The sequence below is a fragment of the Acanthisitta chloris genome, unplaced genomic scaffold (genome assembly GCF_000695815.1).
Source record: "Acanthisitta chloris isolate BGI_N310 unplaced genomic scaffold, ASM69581v1 scaffold6186, whole genome shotgun sequence".
Classification (NCBI taxonomy): domain Eukaryota; kingdom Metazoa; phylum Chordata; class Aves; order Passeriformes; family Acanthisittidae; genus Acanthisitta; species Acanthisitta chloris.
Genome location: NW_008676416.1, coordinates 56,356 through 77,719, shown reverse-complemented (window position 1 = coordinate 77,719; position 21,364 = coordinate 56,356). Strand labels below are relative to the sequence as shown.

General features: G+C 36.8%; 1 protein-coding gene across 1 annotated transcript in view; it reads left to right on the top strand.

Moving 5' to 3' along the window:
* Window positions 1-21,364, top strand: part of LOC103803559 (vacuolar protein sorting-associated protein 13B-like) — a gene marked incomplete at both ends in the record, with an annotated part of 219,153 nt that overhangs the window by 143,029 nt on the left and 54,760 nt on the right. Inside the window, 4 exons of the mRNA XM_009076124.1 lie at window positions 3,119-3,526; window positions 15,343-15,542; window positions 18,398-18,605; window positions 18,944-19,128. Of these exons, the coding sequence (XP_009074372.1) occupies window positions 3,119-3,526; window positions 15,343-15,542; window positions 18,398-18,605; window positions 18,944-19,128 (1,001 nt within the window). The remainder of the gene's footprint in view (window positions 1-3,118; window positions 3,527-15,342; window positions 15,543-18,397; window positions 18,606-18,943; window positions 19,129-21,364) is intronic.

Genomic DNA, 21,364 nt, shown 5'->3' with positions numbered 1-21,364 from the left:
CCTCTGTCTTAATCAACTGCTATAAATAGCTCTTCATATTTCATCATTTTTCACTGTTCTGTCCATCACTTAAATATATTTTTCTTAGAAGGAATGTTAAAATTTCTGTTACAGTGCTAAGTATAAACTGTGAAACAAGTCAAAGACTAAAGATTGCTCAATTGTGGGGTATTTTTTTATTTTTTGAACGTTATACTTAAAATGCCAAAGAAACTCTTTACATAATCTTTCGCCAGTTGTAAAAATAACCTATGTCATTATGAGATAGTTAAAATATTTGCAGTGAAGGTTCCAGAGTTACATTTTCTGCAGTTATATTTCTGGCTGCCACCACATTCTGTCAGGGCTGATTTACTGGATAATAATAACTCCATACGAAACTTAGTCAAGTTATCAGTCACGACAACATTTTTCTGTGTGATGTGTGCAGTTTCCAAACAGAAATTTCTCTGTTTTCCTGGTGTCCTTTTTGTTCTGTTGCTCTCTTGGATGAGCACAGTGCTTGTGAAAACAAGTGGCCAAAAGCAGTGATAAAGCACAGGCCCAGGTGCTGTGTATGTTCCACCACTGAGCTGCACCAGCACCCTGTGTCTTCTGGCCTTTGTGTTCGTCTCCTTTTCAATCTTTCTCAGTCAGTTTAGTCTCTGGGTTAAGCCTTGACACATGTTCTGTCAACTTATGTGTAAGCAGTTTTTGTTTTGCAGGGGGTTTTGTTAGTATTTTTCCTCTTCTGGGCTATACTACCATAGCAAAGTGTTGGGAATTAGATGTGCATTAGATGAACAGTTAGATGTGAAAGCTGTCACACCAAGCTGTAAGGGTCCATTCCTCCTTTACTCACTTAGAAATACCATTTTGTAGCAAAGCCAATAGCATCCCTTCTATTTTGCTCCTTTATTACTACATCACTGTGGAGGAAATGTAAGTTGATAAGGCACTTGTTTGGGTTTTCTGATATTTCATTAGAGTAACACTCCATTTGAATATCAGAAGTAAATTAATGTCATAATGTCAAATGGGCCTCTACTTTGTTCTTTAAGTCTCCTTTCTCCATTCAAAGGGAGGAGAGGACCAATGATGTCTCCATAAAAGGCTTGCAAGTATTTGAGTATTCTTAGTGCCAAGGAGAGTGAGGAGTTTTTCCAAAGTGTTATGACATTTTCTTCCTGTGATTTTAATTAAAAATATCAGTACGTAAGTATTTTGGAAAATCTTCCAAGTTGATGCCTAAAACATCTTCACAGAATCACAGAATAATTTAGGTTGGAAAAGATCTCTGAGGTCAAATCCAACCTTTGACCGATCACCACGTGGTCAACTAGTCCATGGCACTAAGTACCACATCCAGTCATTTCTTGATCACCACCAGGGATGGTGACTCCACCACCTTCCTGGGCAACCTGTTTCAATGTTTAACAACTCTTTCCAGTCTTACTTTCTTCTAATGTCCATCTTCCTAGCTTTGATACTTGCTTTTCCACTAGGCTCACTTGTTAGCTAGGGTTTTGCCACAGATTCTGGTTCAGTGTGAAAGGTTTTAATGCAAGAGAAAGCATTTTCAGAAAACCATTAGTTAAAATTCTAAGTTACCACTGAAATAGTTTTTCAGTCTTAAATTTCAGTTAGCTGTGGCTTATGGAGTGCTACAGACTTTTTTCTAAGATTGTTTGGAGGTTTTTAATTCAGCTATGACAGATCATACATGACCATTAATAAATTTCTCTTATCCTGATAGAAAAAGTGCTAGTTTATAATTCAGAGAATCCTTAGATACTTTGGGGGGAGGGGGATCAGAAAAATACCTTTTTTATGTGCCTGGAACTCTCTCAAGCCAGTATAAACCTGTGCTTAAGAACAGCTCTGAGACTCTGCCCCTGCAGCCCTTTACTGTTGGTATAAAACCTTGAAATTTGCCTAAAGAGTGGGAGAATTGAGCTCATCAGTTTGCATCAATGTTGAGAGTAGAATGTGATCCTGGACAACATGAAACTAATTCTGATGAAAAATTCATTAATCTGTGAAAAACCTTCAACAAACAGTGTTTCCTGTATATATTAAAATGAAACTTGAAACTAAGTAGTGCTGTTTGAACATTTAATCTAGTTTAGATACATGCGCAGAATTTTAATCACTTTTGATTCTTGGGGGTGGGGTGGTGGGAATCAAACAGCAAAGGGAAAAGCAAACTTTTCTGCCTGACCAGAGTGTCTGTCTCATTACTGGATGAAAGCTGAATTTGAAATGAAAAATCTTATAAACTAAGTTACAGCTGGATTTCTTGAAGGAAGTGTTACGTACTAATAAAAAGGTGAATTGGAGCACAGCAATAACTTTCAGCCTTCAGAAAATCCTGCTTCCTATCTGTGAAATAATCTTGGTAATTGCTACCTCTCAGCTACTAAGATATCTCTGTTGACAATGTCATTCATATTAATTGTGATTTCTAAAAATTCAGTGAGACTTGTAGCGGTCTGGGAAGTACTACAACCCTTTAGTAAGGAGACAAAAACCATTCTGAAAATAATAAGTTATTCCAGTCTCCCTGCAAAACAAATCTAAACATACCTCAGTTTTTATATTTGATTTTTGTTTCACATTTCATCTTGAAAATGCATTGAAGAATGCTGCGTGTGGGCTGTGTAGGAAACAACAGAATATACATGTTATTCACTCATCTAAATGTGTTGAAAATGTTCGCTGTTGGCTTTGGAGTTTAGTCAAATAGTTCTACTATGTAGAACTCAAGAGAACGTGAAGTATATTTTCATTCCGACACAAAAGAACTCATGTATCTCCCCTCCTACACACTCAAGTAAAGTGTGTGTCTTTCAGATAGCTGCGGTGATCCCTGAGAAGAAACAAGGAAACAAGATCCACATTGTGCCATGTTTCTTCCTGTAAAACTGTATACAGTGTAAAGGTTGCTTATAGTAGTTTTCATTATATTTTAGTTCAGATTTATTCCTAAAGTACTGTTTTGTTTTAACATTGATTCCATCCTTTTAATGAAACATGATGGAGATATGGTGTAAAAGTTATCTCCACTAAATGCTTAGTATTTTTACATTGCTTGAATAGTTCCACTTCTTATATTTCTTTCTCCAATTCTCTCTTATAGCTGACATAAATGTGGACATTTCAAAACCTGTGAAAGCAAATCTCAGTTTTGCCAGACTTGACCAAATAAACCAGTTTTTGAAGAAAATCATAAGCACAAATGATGATGTGCCCAGGAAGGAGGCTGTGCCATCAGCTGGCATCATTGCAGATGAGGATGTCACTTTGATATCCAGACACCTCAGTACAAAGGATGTGCTACCTGCAGTGCACACCAACGCTGTGCAAAAGGCTTCAGTGCAAGTAAACGTTTGGCAAGCCCTTTCCTGCTTCCAGAAAATTTCCATTCACACCCTTCAGATGGTTGTTTTGATGGAAACCATCCCACATCCCAGTAAACCTTGTTTGTTAGTCTCTTTATCAAGCCTCAGTGGGAGCCTGAATATCAAAAGTGGACATAAAACGGCAGGTAAGCGATTTTTGTAAAGTTGGAAATGCTACTGGTTTGTCTGAGTGGTGGTCTAGTAACTGTTTTAAAGTGTGGGACATTGGGGGGAACTGCTCTAGCTAACATCATAAATCTACAACAGAAAATTGCAAATCCCTGATAGGCCCCATTACCTGAGTTTTCCTTTCAGTGAGGCAGCACCCAAGAGTGATTAATTTTGTAGTTAATATCCCTTAGCTTGTAATTACTGATTTATTGATGGAATTCTGGCTGAAATAGTGGTTATGAGAACTTCAATTCTGGTATTCTGATAATTTAGCACATACTTCAAAGGGCAAAATTTTTACAGTTTTCACTCTATAACTATATTTTCTTATTAGGACTCTATGTTTCTGTTTAAAAAAATACAAAAATAATTGTTCAGAGCCCTGATGTGTGCTACTATGTAAATATTGGGTCATACTGTTATTCGCCTCTGGGCTTATGAAGTTTTCAATTTTTACACATTTCCTCTGCACACCTGAGTCACTCAGGGAAAACAGGCACTCTGGTCTCATTACTGCAGAGCTGCAAGGAAACCTTACACCTCGGGTACAATTAACCAGATACCACAGAGTCATTTAAAATGAAGATATTTTGAATGTCTTTGTAAATTGTTTTATTTGTGTTTTAATAAAACTAATAAGACTCCCATTATGTGGAGATGAGCCAGATGTAGGTAGTTGGCAGAGTAGCTTGCGAGGTAAAATGGTCTGTAGCTGAGAGGAACAAGTTGTTGGCCAAGCAAGGTGGTGATTTATTTCTTTTTCATCAGAAGTATTTCTCCTCAGGCCAGCAAGTTTCAGTGCTTCTTTATTGATTTAAAAGTTAAAAATGAAGAATTCAAGGTTTGTAGGACACGAAGGGCTGTGAAAGTGCTGGGGCCTGAAACTTCTGATTTATCATAAATAAAGGGCAGTGCAGGCAGGAGCAGTGCCTGTGTTCCCACGCTTCGCCGACTGCTTCGCAACCCCAGCAGAAAGAGCACTGCAACTGAGGAAAAAGCCTTTCTGAAGTGCTTTAAATAGTTTTAGTTTTCTTTCTATGCAATAATCCTCTTTCCTTCCATCACTTCCCTTCTATCATTGATACATTATCTGTCCCATGGTACATTATGGTGTCCACATCATGCTTCGATATATCAAAGCTGAGCTGCTCCGTCACTGCACTATAAAGCAATTTGGCAAACTCTGCACTGTATATCACTTACCCTGGAGTTTTTCATCCTCCCAGAAGGAGGACGTACCTTGCCTTGCATGTTAAGCCTCAGAAACACTCTGTTTCAAAGTTCTGGTACTTAATTCTTCTGGCAGTCTGAGGAAACTAATCTTTATTTTCCACATTAGAAGCTATACATGAATCTTCAGTATATTCATAGTCCAGAAGGCATTGTTGGGAAAAGCAATACTGATGCTGAATCCAATGAAAATGGACATTACTTATTCAATATAAAGAACTTTAATAACCAGACAACTAATAGACATCAGAAGGCTCTTTTCACACTTTTTTTGCAGTTAAAGTTGCCTTATCTCTACTTTATAAAAAGAAAAATACACGTGCATGAGCTTTTGCATGGGGTCGTGATTGTGCAATAAATTGGTTTAAGTTTTAGTAAGATGGAAAAGCACAATTCCACAAAACTTATTAAGATAGTCAAAAATCTTTTAAGAAATTGTTTGGCTTTTTATTTGCAGTTATTAATCCGAATTTAAAGTGCTGATAGAAACCAAAGTGGAAGTTAGAATTTCAGGAAAGAAGATAAAATACTCAGTGTGGGGGAAACAGTGTTTAATAATCTTGTGCTAAAAATACTTTGGAATGCTAGTTACTAACTAGATTTGTCTTGTTGCAAAGAAACTATGCAAGCTAACTCAGTTTTTAGAAGTGTAGTAGCTGTGTCTTGAGAGGAAAGAGTCTTTAAATATGTCAGTTCTTCACTACTTTTCTTTTTACAGAAGGTTTTATAGGTACACCTTTTGAGCTGAAGAGGGTTAATGTCAGATTTTTTTTTAATAGAATGAAACTAATACGTGAATACTTCACTGTCTTTGATTTTACAGTCAAGTAACTATTGTGACCATCTGCAGCAGCTGCATTTTACGAATTATTTGCTGAACCAGGCTAAGCACAATGACAAAAGTAGTCATCTCAGATGTACTGTTAAAGCAGAGGGAGAAAAAAGAGCAATGCTTGCCTTTTGTACAGTATGGCCATCTGCTGTACAGATGTTATTATATAGAATGACTTCAGATACAATAATTGTAGAAAATTTTCATTAAAACCTCAACAATTTGCACTTGTTTACTTGAATCTGCATAACTCCCCAGTGAGACAACACAATACACTTGGGGTTTCTTTGGTTCTCACTAGCTTTCTCTTTGATCCTTTTTGATGTGCTGACTTTAATAAACATAGTTAAAAGCACTGTTCAAAAACATCATGGAAAAAACTACAAAGGAACAATTATAGCAGTAGAAACTACTCTAATCCCTTACTTACGCAAGCTATTTTTAGTGAAATATGGTTTTTTACACATTTTATGTGGCAGTGTTTTATAAACAGTGTAAACGACCCCTTTTCCAGATGGGTTTTAATGCAGGAGATGTTGGTTTGTAAGGAATCGTATTTGCTAAGAATTATTTAGCGAAAAAAAGCTGGCAAGAATGTATTGTCGGCATTCTTCCCCCCTTATAGGGGGAAAACAAAAGTGTGTGACCCTGTGTTATGCTTTAAATTATTTTTTTTTTTGAAATTAAGAAAGAAGCTAGCTATGCTTTTTTCTTTATTTTTTTTTTATTATCAGTTTTCCCTCTAGACTTTCCTGGTTTAACCATGCAAACTAAACGCATTCTGTTTTCATTTTTCTTCTTAATTTCTTACGAAAGTAAAAAGTTGTAGCTTCTGAAAAGCAGAGAGGCTAATTAGTTGAATGATTTCACTTCTAAGAAAATAAATTGTATGTGTTGAACACTCACATTGCAGTTGGATCAAATTAAAACACCTCTATTTCTACATACCCTGCTGCGCTGTTGTACAACTCCAAACCCTTAGTGTATCTGGGGACTTCATTTTTTGGGCATTTTTCATGTTTTAATACAACAGTTACTTAAAACAACATGGTTAGCATTTCTGCTAGAATACTTACGTTATGCTATGTACTCAGAGTGAAATCCAGAGTATTTTGGTTTTAGTAAAGTAATACTATTGTAGACTGTGGTACAGTGTACTGGCCCAAAAAAAAATACCCAAACCAAAACAAAGTCCCTTTTAAAAAAAAAAAAAGAAAAAGATATATAGATATATTTTTAATTTTACTTTAGATGAAGATTTTCTGATACCCTTAAGGGCAGGAGTTTAAGTCATACTGATGTTCAATAAAATAATTATCTGTAGTCATTTTGTACTCTGTGGCTCAGTGTTACAGGTTAAAACTTATACCCCTCTCATACAAGCAAGTAACAAAACACTTAGCTCATTTTTGGCAGCTTATTTGTACTGTTGATGAAAACACCAAGTCCAAGAACTATTGTTAGACTTGGTTCAGTGATCTTTGTCCTCTGAAGTACGTGGCATCTTGCACAAAGTAGTTAGAGCTGGAGTGCCATGTATGCAGTCAGGTCTGAGATCGCTTGGTATCACTCTTGAGGTGTGTCGCTCGTTCTGGAACTGTCCCATGACATTAAAATTGAAATCATTTTTAGTAATAAGTGCTAGAAATTGGAATGCAATTCTAAACATACAGCTTTCAGTTAATTTTGGTTTGGTGTTGAAGTTAGCACTACCTACCTGCCAAAAGAGCAGGTAGGTAGTGCTAAATAAATTAGGGAAGTTGAGGATCGTACTCTCCCCAGAAGTGAAAGGCAGCAAGAAGCCTGTAGGCACTCGTTTTTCTCTCTGTTTCTGCTCAGTTTTGCTCTGGCTGGACACAGGAGGGACGTCTTGCTGTTCAGTATCTGAACTGAGAGAGTTACAGACATAAAATATTCCAAAGATCATACACAGAACTCCCCAGCGCTTCATCCCATATGCAGAGATTATTACTTTAGCATATAAGTAAGGGGGTAAAAATAAACACAAAATTGAACATGTGATAATTGCAAATGTTTTTACTAAACCTGAAAATAATTACATACTTGAGATACTTTACAGAACTATTAGAAATTAAATGCAGATATTAATTGGTATAGAGCAAAGACTAAACTTCATTTTGAAGTTAACTAACTCTCTTGAGAAAACTCTGCTAAGGCGTTGTCATAGCCTTTGGATGCTGCAGATATGCAAGCTAGCCCGTGGGGAAATAAAACTTTAAATTAGATATGACTACCTAAAATAATATGCAGCAGTAACAAGCCATTTACAACACCCAGAAGACATTTGTTACTTTTAGAAAGAAATATAAACTCTTTCCAACACTCGAACAATAGGAAATTAATTCTCTGTCAGTAAAAGCCAGAGGACAAACTAAATATTTAAATGGCCACTGAGGATTGAGGTGGAAGTGCAGCTTGTAGACAGCTATACAAATCACTAACAAACCTTAATGAATATTGGGTGTGGGCATCAGGGTCCTGTCAGATTTGACACTGTGTCCCAAGTAGCTTAAACCCAACACTCAAGAAAAGGTGGAGACCTCATCAGGTCTCTAACATCTGGGATTTTATTTGTCATTTTGGCATATCCTGCAAGCACAAAAGAAAGAGTAAAAGGGGATTATCCCGACAATGAAATGAGTTACTGAATCTTGTGATAATGAAAAGCAGAAGAATTCTAATTCCTTTCTATAGTCCCTGAGGTGGAGGTGCGTTTATAGTTCTGCAGGAGTATAATGTAGGAGGGAAGAACAGATGGCCTAAAATCCATGAAACAAGACACCACCTAATCCCAGGACTGAGTACCACTATTAATCCTGGTCAGATTCCCTACTGATACTTTGTAATAGGGTTCAGAATTGCTACTGATGAACTAGCACACTAACTCACGGGAGGGAAAAAAAAAGTTACTTGTAGGTTGTTTAGTCAAGGCAATGTGCACTAATTTTGTAGAGCTGCATTTACAGTTTGAGTAACTTGGCTTTAAAAGCACTCCAAGTGAAATTTGATTCAGAAAAAATATGGTTGGGTTGGTAATCTCTTCAGCTTTTATTTCAAAAGTAATTACATATTTTTTTGAGACTGGAATTTCTTTTGTTACATGGATCCCAGTGCTGTATGTGGCAATAGTAGGTGATACAGTATTTTAATGGAAGTCAATTCTTTAAAATGTTTAAATTCATGAGAAAATAGATATAACAGTGAAAGGTGGATGTTTTCCTTACACGTTACGCTTTCTGTGCCATTCCTCTAGTTCAGTCTTCATTTTTCAGTGCGAGGTACAGAACATGGAGGTTAGGCATTATTGCTTGGTCTTAGGGACCAGTTCCTTAAGCTGTTTAAATTGCTGACATACTGACAACGTGTTTCATCTTTTTCTATGTCATGAATATTTTTTATGAGATGGGATCACCAGCGTGTCGCCCAAAGAAAAGGTGCAGTTCCATAGGAAATACAGGTTACTGTGGCCACACATTTCAACACCCTGCATTGTGCTTGCTCAGTTACTCATAGCTGTTCATTGGGGTGAGTCAGGGCACTGATCTGTCTGAAAACTAACCCAACTGGAAAGGTACACTTTAATGACCGTTCTGGGACAAAATGGAATTTAGAGAAGTATATAAAGGAGGAGAGGGGGAGAAAGGGTCAAATGGAGGAGATTAGAAGGAGCCTGGGCCTGGACTGTCCTTAATCCTTGGGAACCATATCACAAAAGTGCAGGGAAACCTGTTTGGTTTGTGTGGCGTGGGTATATCTGTCAGGCTTTGGACTTCCACTCGCATAATTCACTGGGTTATAGAGGCTCAAAGAGCTCAGCTGCTGCCAGGCACTATCATCAGGATGGCTTATTTATAGAGAAAAGTTACCCTGTAGTTCATAGACTGTTTAATTTACCAAAGCAGTCAAAATTCAGTGAATCAAGTGTAGAGCAGAGAAGCAAGACACCAAGGCTGTAATTGTAATTCAACTTTGTGGTGATTATATTGGGCTACATTTTGAGTGTAATCCATTATTATGTAATGTTTCAATTACTGTGCAGCCATTCAGTGTCTGATTTTTCAGTAGTGCCGCATTTACATACATTTATAAAGTATCTACAACTTTATAAATCTGTGACAGTTGTACGTACCAGCTATCTCCAGAAAATAAACCAAAGTTTTCAACCAACTGCCTAAGATTAAGATGTGAAAATACATAGATTTATTTTTTAATTGAAGAATGAAATACGTGTACATGTATGTTAGCTGAAGTAAGAATGTTTAGTCACTTTTCTGAAACCTGCTGATATCTAAAACTAAAATGTGTATGATACAAGAACCAAATGCTACTCTTGTCAATAGAGCACTCAGGTTTGAAAGCTAGACTCAAAAATGCACAATGAATGCTATTTGCACTGTTTTGTATTTTGTATTTTTCTCCAATTAATTGGAATAATATAGGACAGTACAGAGCTTTACAAATATATTCTGAATTACTGTGCTCCAAAGACAGCTTTGCCAATAATTAAAATCCCTATAGATCTAAACTTTAATGTGCCCTCTCTGATCAGGCATCACAAAATCCAAAATTACCGAAACACCAAGTGAGTTGAAATTTTTCAGTTGTTTAGTATGCAGTAGTGTAATGAATATGATGTACCTGCCCAGTTATTCTTTAAGGGAGATGAGCTCATTTCAAATAGATAACCATCTTTGACTTCTCTTCTGATTCATCACTGACCTGAACTCCATTTGAACCTTGTTAGACACAAAACAAGCAGGATTCCTGGCCTGAGCTATAAAATATAATTAAGCCCTTTTGAAATGATGTGTAAAAGAACATAGTTTTACCCCCACTATAACTACTACCACCACCACAACCAATAAAGTTAAATCAAGCACTGCCTGTAATGGATTAAAATAATAAATGTTCCTGGATTTTTGTGTTTGAAGTACTTGAAGTAAACAGGCTCCCAGCAGCCAGTACGCTGAATGCATGGGGACATTTATTAGTGATGAATTCAAGGGTTTGGCCTGTTTAAGATCATTACTTTCTGTTTACCGTGTGTTACACGTCTCCTTTTTTTACTGAGCCCACATGTGTCCCCATGTAATGCTGAAAAACTCTCTTTCACTAAAGAATAGCTAATTGGTAGTGTGTAAATATTGTTCTCGTGGGGAGAATGAACCATCGTGAGATTCAGCTCAACACTAATGAGAAATCCAGTGCAGTCAGTGGATTGTTAACTAAATCTCTCCTGGAAAATTGTCCTTTCCTGTGTCTCACTGTTTGTTTGCTACTGCTGTTTCCAGACCTGAATAAATTGGCTGACTCTTAAATTAACGGCAGTATTTTCTCTGTAATTATTTTCATGGCTTTGTTACCCTTTCTTCTCAGAAGCTGGTTTCTCAAGGATACCTGTCAACAGGGCATTGTGACTGTAGTATAACTACTTATTACATGATATATGTGAAGTTTTCTTAAGGTGAAAAAATCGTGTTGATAATTGTATCAAGACATAAGCTATAATGGCATATTTACATAGTCAAGGCTGTCTTAATGTCACTGGCAATCTGAAACTAGCTACCAAAGTTACAGATGTGAAGAGTGAATGCTCAGAAGCAAATAACCACAGATTATCTCTTTAGCAGTGTGTGACATTAAAAGCTGAAGGTACTAAGGAATACCACTTGCTAATTAACCCTCAGCAGCCAGATTGTGTCTCTGCCACCCAGGCCTGGAGGACCCATGAGGGAGCCTGGACTTCCTTCAGAGGGCACCGCGATCCCTTGGGTGGGAATGCGGTCGCCGGCTGCTGCCGTCAGTGCAGAGCACATGGCTCACGTGCAGCTGAACAGCATGGCAGGGACTGTGCTCTGGGATACACTCCTGCTTCTGAGCTGCCTCGCACTCCGAAAACCAATTTTCTTCCTAGTGCTATGATTTGTAGCAAAGCTATTAGCTTCCTAGAGGCTTTTCGAAAGATAGCTTGACTATAGTCCAGTGCCATTTGCTATCTTTATTATAAGACATGTGTTTCTGTTTTATTAAAACTCTTGTCCCATATCAAAGTTTGCCAATTAAAAGCATTCTCTGTGTTGTATTATGTGACAGAGCAGTGAACCAAACACAATTTTCAGCCAAGGAAGAGCAAATGCACCGAGCATAATAGAAGGAAAACAACTCCTGCTACATTTCTACTCATTTCATTTGGAGTTGATTCAGATATCAGTATTGAAATGTTTTTGAAAACAGAAAGTCTATAGTTAATGTCAAAATATTATCTTTCCCTTTGTAAACCAGGATAAATGATAAAGCTGTTTCTTAACACCTGTATTGTCTAAATGCTGAGTGATTGTTACTGAAAGGCAGGGATTGTTTTATTTATATATTTATTATCTATTAAAATGGCCCAGGTCTTTTTTTTCTATGCACACAATGTATTTATGCACACAGGACACTTCAACAAGCATGGAGCCTCCTGTTGCTGGTAAATGCTAATACAATTCTATGATAGTTATATATAAAACTTTAACTATATATATGACTATATTGGGGTACTCTGATTCTATGAGATATCTTTGTAAATGTTAGCATAAATCAAGCCTCTACTGATTAAGAAAAGACATTAGAATATCAAAGCAAATGTCTTTTAGTAAATATTTTTTATTATTCTGTTGTAATGATGTCCACCTTTAATGTCTGAGCCTACCAAGCTCAGAAATTTCTTGAACCTACCAAGCAAGGCATGTTTTTTCAAACCCTCCTACATTATTTCCAACCATATAAAAATACCTGAATATTCCTTTGGAGCATATGTCATCATAAAAGTGATCCTTCCAATGGCACTCAGCCTGGTGTAAGTTCTGTTTTGCTCCGTTAGCATAGGTGTGTATTGTGGTGCTATTGTGGGTCTGGATGGAGTCTGACAGGGGAGGGCTGGCAGCATTTTTAAGACACTGTCCAAAGCAAGAGCTTCATATTTATTAGTCCCTTGGAGGAGTATTTTAAAGTCACAAAACTATTTGTTCCTAGAAGTAAATTATTGCATGTACTGAAAAGTGTATTGGTGTTCATGAGCAATAATCCAAACAGCACAAGTTAACTTTGACATATCACAACAATCATTTATGGAGATGTATTGCTTCTGTGTGGTGCCAGCTCAAGTTCACTTCAAATGGAGACTTTGATTTTATCTGTTTAAACTGAAGTTGGACTTCTGCAGTAGGGGTTTGTGAGAGGTGCATTGAAGGACTGAATGAAAATTATTTTGCATCTTTACTTTTCTGAGGCAATTGCTTTAGTCACAGGAAAGTGCTTCACTAACTGAACATATACTGTTAGGAATTCCATAGTAATGGTACCACACCGAAGCTTCCCTCAGGCCCAGAGAGCTCTTTAGTTACTATTGCTCTGTAAGGTTTATGCATACTTATGCTTCATTTGTTTTCTTTAAGCTTCCTCTAGACGTCACTTTGTGCAAGTTTATCTGAATGCTCTGCGTTATATTTTTCTTATGAAGAGAACAGTGGTTTTTATACTGAGTCACTTCATCCCCAAAAGGGCATGTAGATCTAACTGCTAGGAAGATCAAGGGTGTGACTCCTGCCTGCACACGAGCAATCTGGGTCACAGCAAGAAAAAGAAAAATCTCTTACTGAGTTCCTGAGCTTTTCCTGGTATTTGTAGGACACAATCCATGGATGTGTCTTGTAATATTTCGTGTATTTAAAATTAACCAACACTTCCTTATTCTTAATTGTTTCTTCATTTCTCATTGTTTACTTAGCATTTGAGAAAGGCACTGCTGATTTTGAACCAGCAGTATTATGTGCTGAATGCTCAGTTCTGTTTCTAAGCTGTTGGATATTGTGTTTTCTTTGTACTTTGTGGAGCTGAGATGACAACACAAAGAGACTGCAAAGCATAATCCTTCCAAGTGTAATCCCAGTGAAAGAAAACATAAATAAAACCACTTGTATTCTGGCATTCCTTTATCCCTTTTGTTATTTCTGCATCTTGGCACATATTCCTATAAAACTATAGAACATTTCTGTGTTTTGCAGAGTTGTGCAATAGTTACCAAGATTTTCTCCTCTTTAAAATAAAAATTCCATGTAGAATCTGAAAAAATAAATTTTATTTCTGAACACTGTAGTGTTTCTTAAATAACTAAGCATAGCAGGGTGAGCCCTTCCTGTAAAAACACCTTTTTCTTGGTTTAAGACCATACATGAAGCTGCTTCATTCCATGGTTTATGGAATCAAGTCTGAACCACAAAATCACAGAATCAGTCAGGTTGGAAAAGACCTCTGAGATCATCAAGTCCAACCTATGACCTAACACCACCAGGTCAACTAGACCATGGCACTAAGTGCCATGTCCAGTCCCTCCTGGGACTATTGGACCACCTTCCTAGTGGATGCTGGTTTAAAAAGAAAAGAAATCCGATATATTTGCTTCTGTTGCATAAATTATTTCTCAGTATTATGCAATCATAACCCCCAGGATGCAGACAGACTTCTTCCTGAATTCTAGCAGAGGTTCATAGAAGTTTTACTGCATGTATTCAAAACAGCAAGTTGTGTTTTTGTGAGATTTTTCTACCAGCAAAGGTATGATAATATAAAATGAAACCGTATCTTGAAACATCTGTGTGTAAGCCTTAGGTGTTTTTTAGTCTTTTGCCTTTTGTAAATATCCAGTTTCATTAAAAAAAAATAAGCTGTGGGCATTCTAAGCGTGGTGACATCCAATATTCAGAGTGTTGAGTCCAAATACAAGTACCAGAAGAGAAAGAAAGTTAAGCCAATCGAAGTTAAGCCAGAATGTAGTACTTTCCATGTAAATATGCAAACAAAATAGATATATTAAGTATGGTTTGTTTTATTAAACAGTGATGTGCAGCAAGTTAAATTCGTAAGTGCTGGGACATTTCAAAATGCTGTTTCTTTCCTCAAAATGTTTGTGTCTTTAATGAGACCACATAGGTTTTGTCATAAATGTAAGCTGCCATTTGCAGTTTTAGGTTTTGTGAAGCTATGTAAAGTGCAAATGGTTATGATGTCAAATGGATAGATTAAACTAGTTTTTCATTAAATGTGCATTATATATTTTGAGATAAGTATTTGTTTTGAGTTATTTGAATTCAAATAGTACCCTGCTTCTACTGCTAATCACTCATGTCTAGCAAGCTGCTATATTATAGTAACTAATCTGAACAAAAGCAGAGTGAATCATTCAAAATAGCTGTTTACTATCAGTTTAAAATACAATCAAGTGAAGCAGCTGTTCTTGTTCTTAATATACCCATTTGAAAAAAGTTTCATAGTTTAATGAAGAATGTCTCCTCTCATAAACCTTAAAATATTCACATGTAAAAAGTCATAATGTTTTGGCAAATAGTTAGTTCTGTGTAAGGAACATAGATGAGACATACCTGATCCATGACTGCAACACCATATAAAACATGCTTGATAGTGTGGGAAGAGCGAGCTAAATAAAATTTTAAAATTTAACAAAAAAATTGGCTCAACTGTGACTCCTTTGCTTGGAGAGGAGAGTGGTTGTCCACACAAGTATTTCCATGAAAGTCAGTGGGGCTACTTGTGTAAGTCATTGCTTGTGGGCAGGGATGCTCAGGCTCATGGTAAAGTGAATTCCAGAAATAAGAACATAAGTGTTGGAAGAATAACTATCAACAGGATTAATTCTCTCTCTCTTTTTAGGAATCCATGGATCATCTTTTGTTCTTGACATAAAAGATTTCTTACTTAAAACAAGTCTCAAAGAAAGAGCCAGATCTCTGATGGGCCCTTTTTGTTGCTCTGTCAATGTGGAAGCCAAGTGGTGTAAGCACAGCGGTGATCCTGGCCCAGAGCAATCTATTCCAAAAATGTACATTGATTTGAAAGGAGGGCTGCTGCAGGTCTGTATAAGATGCTTATGGTTCTGCTCTTGGGCTGGACTGGCTGTGTATGATTGAGATTTTGTAAATAGATTGCATGAAAGCCTGTAAAGCTTTGCATCTCACAACAGGTCACTGGGCTGGGAGTTTTATTTTACCTTATAAGTATCTATTCTTTCATGTAAAATTGTTGATTGAAAAATCATGTACAGTGTTTTGGTTTTGATTTGGGGTTTTTTAAGTACTGCTTGAGCCATGAATGTGTGTGTTCCCTTGAACTACTGGATCAAATTACTAACACTTAATATCTAGGACCCTGTTCTGATGGGTGTATGTTGTCTGTCCATGAGCTATGTCTCTGTAATGCCTAAGGGTAGCTTTAAGAAGTACATATCCTTTCTTTTTAAACTTACATGAATTTCTCTGGGGAGTAATTACAAACTGTTGTTTGTAGCAATTAATAGTCAGTTTTCCGTGCTATCGTCTCCTTTTTGGAAGTGCCCACAACTTGAAACCAGTCCAGGAAGCATGGGAGTTCTTGAAATGAAAAATAGATTCTGTGGGGCTTAACCAAGTGGGCTTTAAGATATGTCTTGATTTAATTATTTTTATTGTAGTATCTATACACACCAAATGTTTTAAAATAAATACATAAATCAAGCATATAAAATGTGAGAAGGAAAATTTGTCATTTATTTGTGTCATTAGGTCTTTTCCCAGAATTGGCATTAGAAGTTCTTAAAACCACAGCACAAAGAATAGGGCTAGTTGAATAATACAAATGTAAAAAAATATATATCTTAATGTATAAATAAAGTCAGTTTGTTTCTGTGCTTCTTTTTTATTTGGTTTTTTTCACATGTACTTGTCTGGCTGCCTCTATGTGTTATTAATAACAGGTTTATTTTATTTTTTTCCAAAAATTTCAGGATTTTGACAAGGACCAGAAAAATACCTATAAATCTGAGAAAGCCATTTATTATTAGAGTAGACACTGGAATAATTAGCTTTTGCAGAAAACAATTAAGTGCTTGGTCTGGAGAGTAGATTTGAGAATGCGGACAAAAGATTAGCAAATCTGTTTCAAATTAATTTATTTACAGCTAATGATTTTACCATCTCTAAACATGACCTCATCTTCTACCATTGTTAATTTGTATTGCAGCAGAGCCTTGAGAGCTTATGTGAAATTGGTGTCTCGTCTGTGAATATTGCAGTAGGAGTGCATAGAATCACAGAATCAGTTAGGTTGGAAGGGACCACAGTGGGTCATGTGGTCCAACCTCCTTGCTCAAGCAGGGCCATCCTTGAGCAGATTGCATCCAGATGGTTCTTGAATATCTCCAGCAAGGGAGAATCCACGATCCATTCAGTGTGCAGTGACTTGCACAGTAAAGAAGTTCCTCCTCCTATTCAGGTGGAACTTCCTGTGCATAAGTTTATGCTTGTAACCTCTTCTTATATTGGTTTGCATTATTATTATTATTGTAGTTGTTGTTATCGTTAATCATAATAATTTCCATGCTCTGGAATTCCCAGCTGCCTAAAAGTAATACGAATAAAAATGCTGGGGGAAGAAACTTTCATCCCTCCTCTATCAGTGGGGAACTGAGGCCTCTGAGATTGGCCTAGGTGACAGAGAGCCCCTTTGAGGTGGTGGTAGACCAGGTGTGGGACCCTGAGCCTCGTACTCTAGAAACTGCAGTAGAGATGCACTAGGTAGGCTGGGAATATTTGGCTCAGAACTGGCTGTGGCTGTTTCAAGCAGGTCTTGGTTGCTTTTTTAGTCTTAATGTAGATGCAGGGGAAGGAAAACCTTCCCTATTGACAACTGTACTACACTCCCTTTAGGCATCTTCTGATCTTTTCATGTTTGAAAATTGGTATTCCCCAGTAAAAATGTTTGCATTACTCTTTATGTGCAGAACTGACTTATTTATTTCACTCACACTCTTACCACAGACTTTTAAGTTACTGTCTGGTGATTTCGATTTCATCCCCTACTGGTTCCAAGTCTAATTTCTTTAATAATTGCTTCCTTTATAATAATAGTAAATAATAATTTACTTCCTTGTCTTCCACGTGGCTTCTAGTCCTGCTTCTGCACATGAAGACTAAAGGACTTCTCCCCATTAATGTGATTTTCTCAAACAGGAGCTTGATTTGAGAAAAGCAGCAATGCTTGTCAAAGCTGGGAGAGAGAAATGTCTACTTGCCCTTTAATTTGCTATAAAGTCCATGAATCTTCTGGATTTTGAATGCCAGATTTTATTAGCTATATTTCTGGTTTAAACTTCAAAAAATGAAACTATTTTACCTCACTCTGAGGACTTACAGAACATCCAATTCATATACTTTATTTTGTGATTAAGATGATCTTTTATCTGTCTTTTGAGTCACCGTCTTTGCTGTACTTTAAATGTATTCCAGAATTCCACTTTTGGAGTAGCAAGCTCTTTGAATAGTTTAAACTTTATATCTTAAGGTTTTGTTTGTCATGTCATAAACTGCAAAACCTATGACCAGTCCTAGCATTGCATACTGTTCTTGAATATGACTTCTAAAATCTATGGTCTTCCAGGCAGCATCACTGTGAATTGTTAAGTGGTAGGAATTAATGATTTCCTTCGCATGATGAAAAGAAGGAATTGGTTAAATAAATGGTTTTGTAAAGATGGTTTGTTGTGTCTGTTCTTTACTTTCACATTAAGGATACTTGCAAGCAATTGAGGTATAAGTAGAGCAGGCTGAAAGCCATATAAAGTTCCTATTGTTTTGGGGAGATTTTTTCCCCTTCAAAAATAATTAAATATTTGTAAGTAATTGTTCTATCTTTACTCTCTTTTTTTTTTTCTTTTTTTTTAAAAAAAAACCAGGTTTTCTGGGGTCAAGAGCATTTGAACTGTTTAGTTCTTCTCCAGGAGCTTCTGCAGCAGTACCTTACTGAAAAGGGCAGTGTAGAGACATTGATAGCTGAGCGTGCACACCCTCCTTGTGTTTCTATGGAAAGGAATCAGGCGTCAAAAACTGAACATACCTCAGATGATCTGAGAACAGGCCTGTTCCAGTATATACAAGATGCAGGTAAGAAGAATATTGTGGCTCTGTTTTTTATTTCTAGAGTATGAAGTAAGAACAGTAGTAACCTATTAGGCATTACTTGCCTATTACAGTGAATAACTGCATTTTTTGGAAAAGCAGTTGAAAAGACATCTGCTAGAATTAAAGGAAAAAAAAAGACTTTAAAAGACTTTTTTGATTTCTTTCCATTAAGCTGTAATCTTTTAAAAGTCAGGGAAATTGATTTTTTATTTTCTCTCCTTTTGATCCCAAGGGATTTATCTTTAACTATTTTGGTTTCGTAAACCAGCATGTTTCTTTTTAGAAATTGTGTAACAGATTATAGCTTTCTTTCATTACAGAAGCACAAAAGCTGCCTGGTGCCTATGAAGTTGTGTTTTACAATGAAACTGAGGACAGTCCAGGAATGATGTTGTGGAGATATCCAGAACCCAGGGTGCTCACTCTTGTAAGAATTAACCCTGTTCCTTTCAATACCACTGAAGACCCAGATATTAGCACTGCTGACCTTGGAGATGTTCTTCAGGTGGGTAATGAGTATTTTCTGCTTTCAGTAACAAATTAAAATGTTACTGCTGTGTAATGTGAATGTTTTCAAACTCAGGTTTAACTCATTATATTAAAATGAGTTAACTCATTTTATTAAAAATGAGCTCAAAACAAATGTCAGGAGCTCTCTGAATAGGAGGTAAATTCCACAGCTTGAGCATGTCTTTACTTTTTAAACTACTTGTGCAAACATTTTAGCCACTTAACTCTTAGGTTTTTCTATTTCATAATAAGCTATAGCCACATTTATTTGTTCTAGTCTGTGAGCATACAGAGTTCTGATTTCCTATGATTTCATCCATCAGTCCTTGTTTAAAGACTTCATTTGGTTTGAAACTGAAGTGTGAGGGAAGACCTAGTCTGAAATTTCCAAGATCTAGTGCAATCATTGAACTAAAATCTCCACTCTGGCCATTCTCTCCTGTGCCTGTGATGGCAGATGGCTGTGCTGCTTCTAGTAAGATCCATAGGGTAGAGGCAAAGGATCTGTTTTCTCTTGTTTTGCTTTGAGGATTTTGAAGTGGGCAGTCCAGTCTGACTGTGTGAGATCATGGCAGTGCTCTTCAAAGGAGAGCAGTCTGCTGCAGCTGTGTGACTCTGTGCCCCCAAAAGTAGACCATACCTCACAATTACATTCACCCTTATCTCTCTAGAGATTTTGCTTTCTAATGTATGCAATCAGGTGACTTACATTCTCTCCTGTCTAGTGCAATTCTTCTTTATAAATTCACTTATTCATTGCACCCCTGTTTTGACTTTAGCTCAGTTTTAATTCTGTTAATCTCGGTTTTCCTTTTGTATTACAAATTGGACCTGTCATTATTGTTTTTTAATTTCAATCTGCTTGTTAGTCAGAATAGTGTTGTGAGTCAAGGGAAATAAATATCTCTCAATTCTTCCTATTTGTTCAGAAATGTTGAATTACATTTCATTATTGCTATAACGGTAAAAATTGCCTTTAAAATTGAATTATGCACCAATATGCTTTGAGTTATGAATAAGCAGGATAATCTTCCTCAGATAAATGGTATAATGTTATTACCCTGCACATACTGTTAGTGAGATCATGTAAATGTCCTGCCAATTTCTTTGCCCTCTAGACAGCCAAATGTCAGCTCCTTTCAGTTATATGAAAATTAAAATTAAATGGAAAAAAATCAGCTCCACTTGGCATGAGGTTTGAATCAAAGATCAAAATTGTGTTATTGTAGGCTCTCTTGATGACCCTATAAGGTTGCTATGAAAACCAGCATTTTACCTTCTTTTGGGATGGTCTTTTTGGAACACAGCACACCAAGTTTTGGGTATAATTACATTACACTCCCATTATAGATAACAGACATCATGAGCCAAAATGCATGTGCTTGTGTAATAGTATGACCTTGTCCATGGGGAGCATGAGATCTTCTTCAAGTGGGCATACACAGCTCTAGTAGCACACATGTTCTGCTGCTTTGTGCTTCCATACTACAGTCTAGAGAAAAAAGGGTAGTTGCAATCCTCTTTCCCATCCCATGTGATGGCCTCAGACAGTAGGATAGGAGGCACTCAGCTACCAGTGGTCAGGTTCTGTCAGCGTCTACTTCATGTAATTCTTCAGATTTGCCTTTAATCTTATACATAGACTGCAGAGAACTGTTTCCATCAGTCTTGTGTTAGGTTTGTGGTCAAGCACGCCTGTATATGTTCCCTCCATGACGCTTTTTACTGTGGCACACTCTCTTCTTAAGATCTGTCAATTTTACATTTAATTAATTCTTAGTAAGTCTTATATTGCTGCCTTGGGCTTTCTACTACAAGGGAAGAGATAAAAGATATCAGCCAAACTAGAGGACATCTGTTCAAATACTGTGCTCTTGGGCACATAGAATGCAGAAATGCCTACAAGAGGATCCACATTTTGGTTGTGGGACATTAATTATGGCAGTAACTGTTGCCTGGCTCGAAGTGGTGATTTTCCAGAAATGGCTGTACAGCAGCAGAGAACAGCTCTGCATGGTGTGGATAAGCAGCCATTTTAAACATGGACACTGTCCATCTTTTTATTAATATAACAAGAGATATGTGGGTGGAATAAGTGATGTAGAGTCAATTTTCAGTTTCTTTAGGTAAGCTACATTTGCCAAATACTCATCCCAGACTTCAGGTTCTAATTTACATTACTCGTGAGGCCTTTCATCAGCTGCACTTTTTCCCCTGTATGGATAAATGTT